This window comes from Saccostrea echinata, unplaced genomic scaffold, assembly GCF_033153115.1.
Source record: "Saccostrea echinata isolate AGI-Se365-2 ecotype Australia unplaced genomic scaffold, CSIRO_AGI_Sech_v1 ptg000015l, whole genome shotgun sequence".
In the NCBI taxonomy this organism is placed as follows: Eukaryota; Metazoa; Mollusca; class Bivalvia; order Ostreida; family Ostreidae; genus Saccostrea; species Saccostrea echinata.
Window position 1 is genome coordinate 8,317,330 of NW_026889764.1, and position 12,760 is coordinate 8,330,089.

Genomic DNA, 12,760 nt, shown 5'->3' on the forward strand with positions numbered 1-12,760 from the left:
TGGTGAATAGAGAAATCAGTTCTAGCACCATTTGAAATCAGTTTGTCTGTGTGGTACTTCATCATGACAGTATCAACTCCATATACAACAAGTAATGTGCAAGTCATTCAACTGATTGAAGTAATTCAGAAGTATGTTGCTAGTCCTGTGTAAGCATTTTATAAGTTTGCTAAGTGTTGAATGAGAAGTGTCCATTGGGAATGATTTGTTTATATTTGTATAGTTTCAGCACTAGTGACTCTACTTTGAGTGGTAAAGGTGATCTTCGTACATAATTTTAGTAGTAAGAAAAAGACAATGAAAAGAGGGAGTTATTAGAGAAGAGATATAAAGTACTAGGTTATTAAGTGTCAAACGGCATTCAAAAGGAATCTGTGTGATATCGTTGAAGGGGCCTTTGGGAAATTAATTCTATTGGCAGTCAAGGCTGTTTAATATGCAAAAAAATTACCTTTTCATGAGCTGTTGAGAAGAAAGAGCCAGCAAAAAGCTTCAAAGCAGTTAATTAGCAATACTTAATGAGATGCCTACTTGTGAAGAGAAGTCAAGCATGAATCTGTTTATGGTGCTATTGTATACTGCAAAAGATTCCATTACTATACTGGTTTGGCAAATGTAACACTTCATGAAATTTAAATGATCTTTTAATTAGAATGGAAGCAATGTTTTGATTGTATTTGAATGTTATCATGCTGATAAGAGATTGAACCTATTATATGCAGCTTCTTGCTAACGTTTGAAATATTTCTCTTTAAACTGAGAATATATAGAAACATTTTCATTCATGGTTTAGAATCTATGTCTTTTGAAACTCTGTGGATGAATTTAAATGAGAAGTTTAAAAGTTTTTCAAATTGTGTTTAAAAGGTTTCTGATATGTGAAACAAAGGCCTCTGGACTTATTACTTCTGTCCTCAAGAAATGGATGAACTGTTTCAGAAATCTGATCTGTGATTTATTAAAGACAACCTTCAAAAAAAGAATTGTTTTCTTGGCAAGGAATTTTAATTTTCCAGTGTAATGCATGTAAGTGTGCTTGGTTGATTTCCAGTTGGTTTACTGGAGACAATTAAGTATATTTTCAGTTATTTGTAACATTGACTAGACACATTATGTAAAGCTCACAACTTAAACACTGTGTTCTTCCTAAACCTTTGTTCTGTTCTCGAGGTTTTCATGGCTGTATGGTCCTTCATTGTTTGATTGCACTGCTCTTGTTTCACAGTCAAGCTTTTTGAGATAGATTGACTGACAACTGCAGAAACCTCCAAACTTAAAATGCTATATACATGTATTGTAAAGTTTATTTAATTAAGTCTTGGTCATTAAAGATGTGTTATTTTATGAATTCTTCCAAATTCTTTTTGTTCACTTGGTGTTTAATTGTTATATCTTGATTTTATTGTGTTTCTTAGTTTACTATTGATTTCCATGTTACTTGCAAATGATGCTTGTGAAGATGAAATTAAACAGGCAATTTATTTGAATGGGTACTCTTAATTACCATTTGTTGATCATATTGTCTTGTTTTACTGGGGTTGGGAAAGTATTGAACAAGCATAAAGGCCATAAACTAGCTTGCAAGAGAAGTGCAAGATTGTTGCATTGAATTCATTTTCACCATAAAAAAAGTCAGAAAACAATTTACATTTTATAGTAATGGGCAATTTGGTATATATGATAAGGTTACATAATTTTTAATGTCCAACACAATTCCTTGCAATTCAGTTATGTTACTTTTGGTTAAATTTTGATGTTAACAACAAAATTTTCTTTTTTCAGCAAAGAGAGTTGGAAAAGGCTAAAAAGCAGGCTAAAGAGTCCGCTTTACTTCAGCAGTGCAAGAATTCTCTAGGTGAGTTTAATGGGGGACTTTTTTAACCTCCAATAACAGAAGAACCACATGAGATAGAGAGAAATCTCAAGTTGTAGAATTTTTTGTTTTAAGATATAATGATCGTAGAAAATTACATAATTTTAATCACCTAAAACTATGCAGAAATATTTGCTGGAGATTAAATTTGGCTTATTTCAAAATTCGAAACATTAATTTGTCAAGGAAATTGTATCCATTCGTATGAAATTTTTGGCCAGAAATTGTTATCGTGGTTGGATCACAAACCAACAAAATTTTATATCGATGATAATTTCTGCTTCTACTAATATCTGATTGAAATTATACTTTTACAAATACATTATGGAAATGTCAAGGTTTCATCCTCTGTTTAATGGTGAGGCTGATATATGTATAGTTCAATGTATTTGAATCAGCAGAACTCAAGAATGTCAACTAATATGGGTATATATATATATATATATATATATATATATATATATATATATATATATATATATATATATATATATATATATATATATATATATATATATATATATATATAAGATAATTAGTGTCTATAGCAATGTAGAAAAGTGCTGTGATGTATCTTTCTGTTAATGTTTTTGTGACTTTGATAATTTAGAGTCTTGCATTGTGTGTCATTGAATGGTAAAAGGAGTTATCTGTCTAAATTTATCGTTAAATTTGTATAGTCATAATAACACCTTGTCACTTCAAAGAATGCTGCGCTTCTTAAGCAGGTATCCTCGTTTGTTTAGATTGGCATGTTTATACAGGTTTAGTTAACAAAATAATCACAGGTGAATTAGCAGTATTTGGTGACATTGCTGCACCTAAAAATAGTGTCAGATTACAGAGAAGAAGTGTGGCATGCGTAACTACACACAGCCAGCAAAGAGAAATGTTCTAAATCTGTGTATATTTAATTAACTTTGCATAACACATGATATGTTGTATCAATTGATATATAAAAAAAAAATTCTCAGACTTATGGGTATGGATTAAAACTCGTCAATATTCAGGTGTCGATTACCTGGCACAGCAGGTAAATAAAATAAATAACAGAGGCAATCCTGGCTCGTTAACCTTGTCTTGTTACCTCTAAGTCTTGTAGTATAAAGGTTGATTAATAAATCTCTCTCACTGGGATTTAGGTAAATATAATCTGTAAATCTTAATGAAGATTTATGGAGCCTCTATTGGTTGCAAGTCAAAGGGAATTAAATTTAGGCTGTAAATCTACCTAGATAATCCGAACATAATATCTCCATGCATTTGTAACCATACCTGGCTACATTTGTATTAACTGAATGCTTTATACTGTTCTATAAATCAGTATATACAAATATTATCTCAAGTGTGCTTTACGTTGTGATTTTGATCATATTGTATTGACAAAGTTAGTCAATGACAATGCAGATTGGTGATTTTTGTGTTAATTAATAATTTATTGGTGGAAATAATTGAGGGGCCAATGACGCAGTGATTGTTAAGTGTTCTATAGTTCTGTGTTTCTATCTGAGGATTCTCACTATACTATGCAGGTGCCCTGTAACTGTTAAATATGTTTACCCCCAAAACCAGATTGTCCGGGTCCTTGGGGTCATCGCTGGGCAGTTTGGAGGCCATTTCAGGTAAATTATTAACTCTGTACTTTCTGACAGAGGAACTCAGACAATACAAGGTTTGGTTTTGTTTCTGTAAAGAAAAAGAGGCAGTTATGTTTTTTAACTGATGTTTGTTTTGAATGTCATAATTCTTCCTTTACACTATGAAGCATTGAAAAGGGTGAACAAGCAATCCAATATAAGTGTATTTTTAAAAAAAATAATAATTTTTTTTTTCTGTTGCTTTTTTTGTGTATACTATATATAGAAAGTACATGTACATGATTCTACAAACATACATAATATGGGTTGACATGCAAAGAAATTTGGCACAGTATGAAAATTTACTTTTGAATGAATTGAAGTTTTACTCTTGTGAAAGTACTATCCAAAATTAATCTGAATTTTATATCAATTATGTAACCCAATGGATAGCAGTTTTATGTACATGTTGAATACGAACATAGCTGGAACTTTAGACGCTTTGTCATATGACTTGAGTGTATGATATTTAAGAAATCTAAATAAATCTGTTCAGCAGACTGGAAAAAAAATCAATATTGGGGTTTCTTAACCACCTCCAGTGTACACTATAGAGAAAACCCCCTCTATAGATTGTGTGGGAAACAGATTTATGACCAAATCTGGGAAAACTATTCTCTGCCATGTCCCAGTGGCATCCAAATTATTGTCTGGGTTGTCAAAAGAAGTTATTAGATCATATGAGTGGGTTTTTTATGTGGAAACTGCTAAAAAAAATTGAATTGAAAAAAATTTGAATTACTCAGATTTTTGCACCATTTAAAGTAATCAAAAAGCAATTGCATACCACCTTTTATACAACTTTCTGGTCTCATTTTCAGAAGAAGACAGGAAGTCTGCTAGTAAAGAGAGAAAATCCAAAGCTAAAGCAGTGGTCAACACACCACCCTCCCCTGCTGTCCCCTCTAGTCCTGTGAGAACACCATCCAAATCCAGACGCTTCCAACCCAACCTACCCCCAGTCAGCCGCACTCCCACAAACTCGGATCTCCTGGATCGCGATCCCTCATGGAGCATGCCGGAGGGGGATCAGTTACCATGGCATCAAAAACAGCTCTACCAGGTGCTTGGGAAGGGAGCGGACTATTTCTTGCACCCTAAAATCGAGAAGAAAGCTGTTAAACCCATCAACAGCAGGCTGAGAAAGGAAGGAGGTGGGTTTTTAGACTGAAATATTCAGTCATTTTGAGATTTTTTTGGAATTTTATTAAGTCTGCATGTGCATAATTTTGCAGAACGCTTCATGTATATATAGATTCATACTGTCAAATTTTTTGAGGAGATGATATCACAGGAGAATATAACAGTATTTTAAGTGAGTGCTTGAATAATCTCTTAGTTGACCTATTTGAATATTAATAATTGGAAATATTTTCCAATTTCCATATCTGTAAATAATTAATGCCATTTCACTGTTGGAAATTTGAGTCTCTTGTTGGGTCAATAGATGAATGAGTAACTACATGTACTTAAATGGTTTCAAATTTCCAAATGAGTTTATTCATGCACATGAGGTTTATAGCACAAATTTGCTCATCCAGATGTTCTCTTCGTATGGTTATGGTTGAAGCATATGGAGACTTTCATAATAATTGTAATTAATTGGTATAAAGAATTCACTTTCGTGCATAAACCAAAATGTCAGGTTGCATGATTCCAGAGCAGTGCTTCTGACTTGCACATGCATGCAACACTTAAAATTTCTAAGCTTTACTGAAGTTATATTGATCATGTAAGTGTTTATGTTAGAATATGTTTCAGTGATAATAGAGAGTGTAAAACTTTTAATTTTAGGCAAAGTGTTAAAAAAAAAAAAAGATATATTAGAAACCATTTTCAAACTACTTCCTTTGTTGAAAGTGAGAAATGAAGATAAATTTGTAGAGCCTGATATCTTATGACAGGGACAAGGGCAGTAACTGCAGGGCTGTAAATTGACAAGATATTTTTTTTTCTAATTGAATACATTGAAGTGGGTAAAAATTAATTAAAATAATTTTGCTTCCAAAGATATGACTTAATTCTTAATTATATGCAGCTAAGTCCATATTTTTTCCCTGTGGTTGTTTATTTTTATATTCACATTTTCAGACCTGGAGCAAGTTATTTTTGAAAGTTTTCTGTGATTGATTTTATTTGATTTATTTCCCTTCCCCAATTTCGCCCAATTTTCTTACAAGGGAAATAACTGTTACTTTCTTTATGCTGTTACCTAAGAATAAAAAAAAAAACTATCCTCCAACTAATTGATGACTCTTGGCGTGTCGAAGCTTCTCTTGCTTTGTTGTAATGTTCACAAATTTAGCTTTTACCAGCTATGCATGTACAAACCTGCAGAACTAAGTGTAACTTGATATCAGTCAATTTTAAATGCTGCTTACCATCAATTAATACTAATTCAAATGGCATAGCAGAGAATACTTTGAATTGGTGTTTCCTTACTTTACAACCATTTTTTCTATATATTTATTAATTTTGTTAAGAACTTGAAGTTAAAATGAATTGCCCAAAAAAGAAACAAAAAATAAGATTAAGATTCCTAAGAAAATCAATATACTTTATTTTACATTTACTTCAGTACAAATTCATTCTGTGCTAGTTTATGGTGAAAAGTGTATATATCTAAATTAGAGTTAAAATAATTTTGATTTTATTTTCCTTTTTTTTAATATAGGATTTTTGTTGTGTGCTTCAATCACATGATTAAATCATTACTATCCATATATATATCTCAGCCATCATTTTGATATGTAGCTTTGCATGCATGTTGTATATTATTGCTTGCCTTCTCACAGGAAAACGCAGAAGACAGGAGACTTCTGATACGACATTTGATCCCTTAGGTAAAGAGTTATCCCCAATATCCCCAGTTGTGACCAGTCCCTTTGTTATATTCCCTACAATTACTGGCAAATTGATCGTACTCGGAATATTGCTTAATGATTCATTTTGAACAAAGAGAGATAACTCTCATAAGATCAATTTGCTAGTTTTTCCTTTGTTGAAAGTTTTTAACAGTCACTGGTTTTTAAATGTTTAGGTGTAGGAAGGATTATATTAAACTTAAATTTGCGTACATTGAAGACTTGTGAATATAAAGCTTTCCAGTTCATAAAGTAATAGATAAAAGGAAAAAAAAATCTAAGAAAGTTTATGATTTGTTTGTTAAAATTTTCTCCAATGTTAAGAGGATCGGAACCAATTAAATCACTTTGTATTTCACTATGTCATTGTTTTTAACAAGACTTTTGAATACCAAATTTAAGTTTAATCAGAACAATTAAAGGTTGGAAATAATTTTAATTGTGCCTCCATATTTGTGAGGAATTAATTTTCAAAGTTTCTTAATTTGCTTATTTTCATCTAATTTTTCTATTTGGTAATGTAATTAGAACAAGAAATTATCAGAAAAATGGGGCATACTTGAATAGAGCTGACAAATATGTATTAATTGATGTCAGAGGGATATTTATTACTTGTGCTGGTTCAATTTAGATTTGGTACAATGTTTCCTAACCTTACCTAAATTTGTGTGTTTTATAGTACATGTAGTACAATTTATTTGTGGATAACTAATTTGTCACTCAATATAGCGCTAAGCTTAATTTTGACTTTGTCATTATGATAGATTTAGACTTGTAGATGCTGATAAGGGGTTAATGCTGTAATAATGCTTTGTGTTCTGTGTAGCCTGAGGAAAGGGAGATTATAATATGTTGACTCTTTACCATATGTGTAATTCATATGCACTGTCAAGATGTACTGTCTATATATATATCCAGTAAACAAAGAAATTGAATTGTAAGATCCAAATTTTGTCATCAACAGGTCGAGCTGGGGTGGAGCGACTATTGAAGACTTTGAGGGACGAATCCCAGATTCGACTTCTCAAGGCCGACGCCCATATACCACAGGAATTAAAGGTAGAAATTTACAACCTATAACATCACATATACTGTATTATCAGTAGTATATTAACCGTGCTTATTACTGATGGCTTTTTATTAATTATCTATGATATAGCATTTAATCTGATAAGCAGTAATGAAATTAAAAACATTATTTATTTCTGTTTTGAACAACATTTAATATATGTTATAAATCAACAGTATATTTAACTTAAATACCAGTAAAGCACATTTTAATTAATTACATATATATATTGTTTTAATAAAAAAAAGAAAAGAAGCTTTAATATGTAATTAGATTGGAATTTGCATGATTCCTTGTTGGATTGCATGATGGATATAATTAACCTTAAGTATGACCTATTGACCTTGACCTTGGCAGGACACATTCGGAGCCTTTGTAAGGGAGAGTGTTGGGAAAGATCGACCACCAGTTCAGAGGTTTTTCTGTGCAGAAGAAGATGTAAGCACCTCATGTCTCTGTTTGTGTAGGAAGGGTTTCCATGAGAGTGCTTTTATTTAACACATGAATTACAAAATGAAAAAAATTTAATTCCTTAATTTAGCAAAAATTTTATATGCATTAGAAAATTTATTACTGATAAAAAGTGTACTTGTATGCATGGTACTAATAACTTTGACTTTTTAATCTGCATATTCATTTTGGAACAAGAAATTTAAAGTCTATCATAAACTAAGTAGTAACTGTATAGGCATTTTATTTCCTCTGATGTATAAAGTATCGTAATATTTAAGTTGGGTTTTTTTTATTTTCATTGTATCCAGGTTCCCGAGTTAGCTAGACTCCAGGACCACTCTAAGTCTGCTCAAGTGAGACATTACAAGCACAAGACAGACCTGATGTTCCGAGCTTCTAAAAACAATGAAGACAGAACTAACATTCTGATTCACAATAACCCTCCCCCAGAAGTAGCTTCTGTAGACCCCGAGGATGATGGGGTGGGACGTTATCTACCTTCCTGGGTTGACGACCTTGTAAGTTAATGATATTCCTATAGAAACTTCTAAAGGCTTCTATGGAGGCATATTTTTTTAATGATAGAAGTAAATTAATTTTGTAAAAGTACTAAAAGTGTAGATTGTTTCAAGTAAATTAGACTGACAGAAAAGGTTCAACAGAACTCTAACTTCGTTGCACTGAATCCAGCTAGAATATAAAATTTATTTGAGAGCATGCATTTTTGTTCATTTGGTCATATTTTGACCATATTCTACTTTGATGTTAAATGATTTTTTTTGTATAATTTAAAATTGGATATTAATGCAATAATTTGTTTTTAAAAATATACAAAGGATATGCTCATTATGATATAGGTTTTCTAAAAATGTATTTGTACATTGTAGGCAGAATCGGAGCCTGATTACATGAAATGGGTTAAGGAAGGTAAACACACCCATCGTGACCTTACAAGTCAACCAATCAGAGAAGATGAGGAAGAACCAGAGAGACCAGAGGAAGAGAAGGCTGAAGAGTTTACAGATGAGGTTATTCTGCAGATGAGTCAAAGAAAACACCATAAACCTCAGCCCAAGTACATCTTCATCAAAGACGAGGACACAAACTTTAAAGGGACCTTTACAGACAAGTTCCGAGATATGTACGATAACGCAGACATTCCCCGACCATTTAATGCTAATAAGCTTCCATCCCCTACCAAGTCCAAATCCGTGCTGGGACTTACCACAGAGGACATGGCTGAAGGTATGGGGAATAACTCTGCTTACTGCTATTCAGTAAACAGAATTGAGGTGTTATATTATTTATAAACCTTATTAGTGACTTTAAATAATTTCAAATCAAAAGTTTGATTGCATGACTACTTTATAATCCACCCTGAATTATTGCATCATCAATATTAAAAAATGTCTTGCATGCAGTTAGAATTTGCTTTGCTCTTTATGTTAAGTCCTTTCCATGTAATTTCTACTTTATATTGTAATTTCAAAACCTTATTCAGAAAATATAACAACATCATACAGAAATACATAAGATCTCGGTGTACATTTTATTTTTCAGATGATCGACCTTCCTGCCAGTCAGCTCCTATTCCCAGCAGACACCATCGTTATTATGATTATGTATCCCAATGGGAGCCCCTAAGTATGAATGCACTGATAGAGTACACAAAGAAGAAAGAGGCTGAGGGGGCAGGAGAGTTCAACCAGGGTCGTCCTAAAATGTGGACCAATCAAGTCAAGGTTACATGACCTGAATGATTATTGGTTAAGAAAGACTTACTCTCTGTGATCTGTGGATGTGATTTAATTCTTGATATGAGAAAATTGTGTTAGGAAATGGGCATAGTATTTTTACTGGCAGTAGTTGAATTTGTAATGTAAACATAAGAGGTTTTAAAGTAATATTTATTCAGTATTATATTTTTGCAAGTATTGCTGAAATTTTGAAACTGTGATATTTTTGGAGATTTTATTATATCCGTCCAACTTTTCTATTTTGAGCTACATGTATATTGCATTTCTAAAGATGGCCAACTTTATGATGAGATGAATAAATAATGTTAAAAATATTTTTAACATTGTATTGTTTATATTTGTAATAATTACACAGATAAGAACTACTTTATTCCCTCAGTACCTGGCTGAGGCAATCTGGTTACAATAAATTTTATTCATTCAAAATTATTCGTATTTTGTCTGCACAGTAATTATACATATTTGGAGGATTTTGGTGAAGATTTTTGGAAACATTGTTTACTTCAAACCTGATGAGTCATCCTGTGTACACTGTCTCTAAACAGATGAACAATTTTTAGTTTTGTCCCCGGAATTTTGAAAATGTTATCCAGTATTTTGGAATATGAACTTTAAAGAAAATGAAAAAAAAAATTTGAAGATCACAGTTTTTGCTCTTTGAAGATTTAGGATGGCACTAAAACTTGATATAAATCATATTTTAATACATTATGTTTGCTCCTGGATGTTGGGTACAAGGTGTTTGTGTGATTATAATGAGGAAATATTTTGGCATTAGACAGGTAAATTGTTAACATGATGAAAATAAGAAAATTGCTTTCTGCAACTCAAAAAGTTGTATGCAATTTTATCTAGGTTCCAAGGCTCAAGATTCAGTTTGGTCTTATTTTGGAAATTCAAAATATTTTTGAAAAAATTTTTCTTCACTCCTGGAAGTCTAGGAGAGAAATTGCCAGTACTTGTGATGATTAGCTCCTAAACTGAATTCCCTTGGTCAGGAAGTGAGTAAGTTTGATTTTTAAAAATGCAGGATATACTATAAATAGTCATACCTAAAAAAAAAAAATTCAGGAGTGACTTTTTTTTTAAAGTAAATGCAAGTTTAAAGCTGACATGAATTTTTAAATAGGCAAAATTTTTATTAACATACGATTTCATCCCTGTACGCCGTCTTATTTCATATCTCCTTCTTCTTCCTTTAAAGTGAAGGGCCACTACTGCGGCATTATCTCACTACAGATACTCTATCTATTGTTCTACTCAATCTCATCTCTAATGGTGAAGTGTTCTAGGACACATGAATTGACTGAAATGCTATAAATCTCGGAATTATTCCTAAAATGGATATAATACGTTGAAGTTATGTTTAGGTTATGAAACATGTATTTTTGATGCACACTAATATGTGCACAGTAAACTTGACAGTTAACTCGTGCAAATATTTGACAAGCAACCAGAATGCATGCTATGTATGTACATATGAGGGGTTGTCCCAAGAAGTTGTAAACAATGTTTATAAACTTTGTAAATATTCAACCAATAATAACCATGATTTTGCATGACTATCATTCATTAAATGTTCCTTGAAATAATGAATTTTGAAGTAAAAATCTACATAAGAAGGCCGGTACGGCCTATCGGCGGACGCTCAAAATCCGGGAGAAATTGTTAAGTACTGTCGATCAAAATCCGGGAGAAAGTACAATCCTTTCTCTGATAATATGTCCAACTTCAAATTCATATTCCATTCCAGATATAAACATCACATGATGGTGATAAGCTCAACACTAAACACGCATTCCTAAAGCTCACCTTGCATTACTAACATTTTGATGTTGTTGTTGTCGTTAAATTCTACTCCTTCCAGTTTTGATTTAATTGCAACAAAACTTCGTACGAGTTTAGAAAACACCATGATACATAATTCGGTAAATGTTTGTAACAATACGAGTATAAACCAGTAGAGCTCAGTCTCATCAGAGACTTCTTGTTGGAAACTTGTCTTGAATCAAGCTTTTATGTTTTAAATAGTTTGCGAAAGCGAGGGAACATTGAAGCTCATTGGTCTGTCAGTCCGTCTGTCACAAAAACTTTAACCTTGGGCATAACTTTTGAATGTGAAAAGATAGGGCTGTCATATTTCACTTGTACAAGTGAAAAGTAATGCCGCAACTGCTCTAAAATTTTGAATAATCGAATATTCTCATACATACTAATATCCCTATCAATGATGACTTTTTCTTTAAAAATTCAATCAGTTATTTGCAATGCTTTTTAAAATAACAAGATTAATACAAAATTAGCCTTTGTCTGTCGCCGCACTGCAAAAATGTTTTAATAAAATTATTCCTTTTGCATAGAGCTTTTGTATCGTCAGATTCAAGAGTACATGTTGAAAAGATTGATAACCTGACTTAATTAATTTATTTATATTTAACGCAAGATTTGACGTCCAAAACATTGACCACTAACAAGGGAAATAATCAACATTATTAAGATACAAAAATTGCATAAAATACCAACGTAAATGGAAGGATGCTTAATTTGATTGATTGATTGTTGTTTTACGTCCCGTTCGAGAATTTTTCACTCATAGAGAGACGTCACCATATACCGGTGAAGGGCTTCAATTTTGACCTTTACTCAGCACTCGGGGGACATTGAGCAGTGAGGGTTCTTTATCGTGCCAACGCCTGCCGTAACACGGGGCCTCGGTTTTTAAGGTCTCATCCGAAGGACCCGCAACTTTCACTTCAAAGTGCCGAGCGCATGGCGAAGGAACAGTTGCTACCCATCTTTTATCGACTTGGGTCAGTCGCGGCCGAGATTCAGTCGAACTCACGACCTCCCGATCACGGAGCAAGCGCTCTACCACTTTGAAGAAGAAAGTGTGTGGAAGATGAGCCTTTCACGTCACTTCTTGTACGCAGAGATGGATTTGCAAATGCACTATGGAAAGCTAGAACAGTTTTTTTAAAAGCTCAAAGCTAGATGCTTTCGCACAAGTTGAGAGTGTACATGAACCAATCAAATTTGCCAGAAAGCATCTTTGGGTAAAGAGGATTCAAGTTTGGTCACAGGAAGTGCAAGGCCCTCTTTTAAGCGGA

General features: G+C 32.6%; 1 protein-coding gene across 1 annotated transcript in view; it reads left to right on the forward strand.

Annotated features, from left to right (window-relative positions):
• LOC133187475 (uncharacterized) overlaps nucleotides 1–9,974 on the forward strand; it is a 38,185-nt gene extending 28,211 nt beyond the window's left edge. Inside the window, exons 4-10 of the mRNA XM_061322868.1 lie at nucleotides 1,783–1,855; nucleotides 4,332–4,664; nucleotides 7,339–7,433; nucleotides 7,801–7,881; nucleotides 8,205–8,414; nucleotides 8,784–9,141; nucleotides 9,457–9,974. Of these exons, the coding sequence (XP_061178852.1) occupies nucleotides 1,783–1,855; nucleotides 4,332–4,664; nucleotides 7,339–7,433; nucleotides 7,801–7,881; nucleotides 8,205–8,414; nucleotides 8,784–9,141; nucleotides 9,457–9,647 (1,341 nt within the window). The 3' untranslated portion in view covers nucleotides 9,648–9,974. The remainder of the gene's footprint in view (nucleotides 1–1,782; nucleotides 1,856–4,331; nucleotides 4,665–7,338; nucleotides 7,434–7,800; nucleotides 7,882–8,204; nucleotides 8,415–8,783; nucleotides 9,142–9,456) is intronic.
• Nucleotides 9,975–12,760: the final 2,786 nt, after the last annotated feature.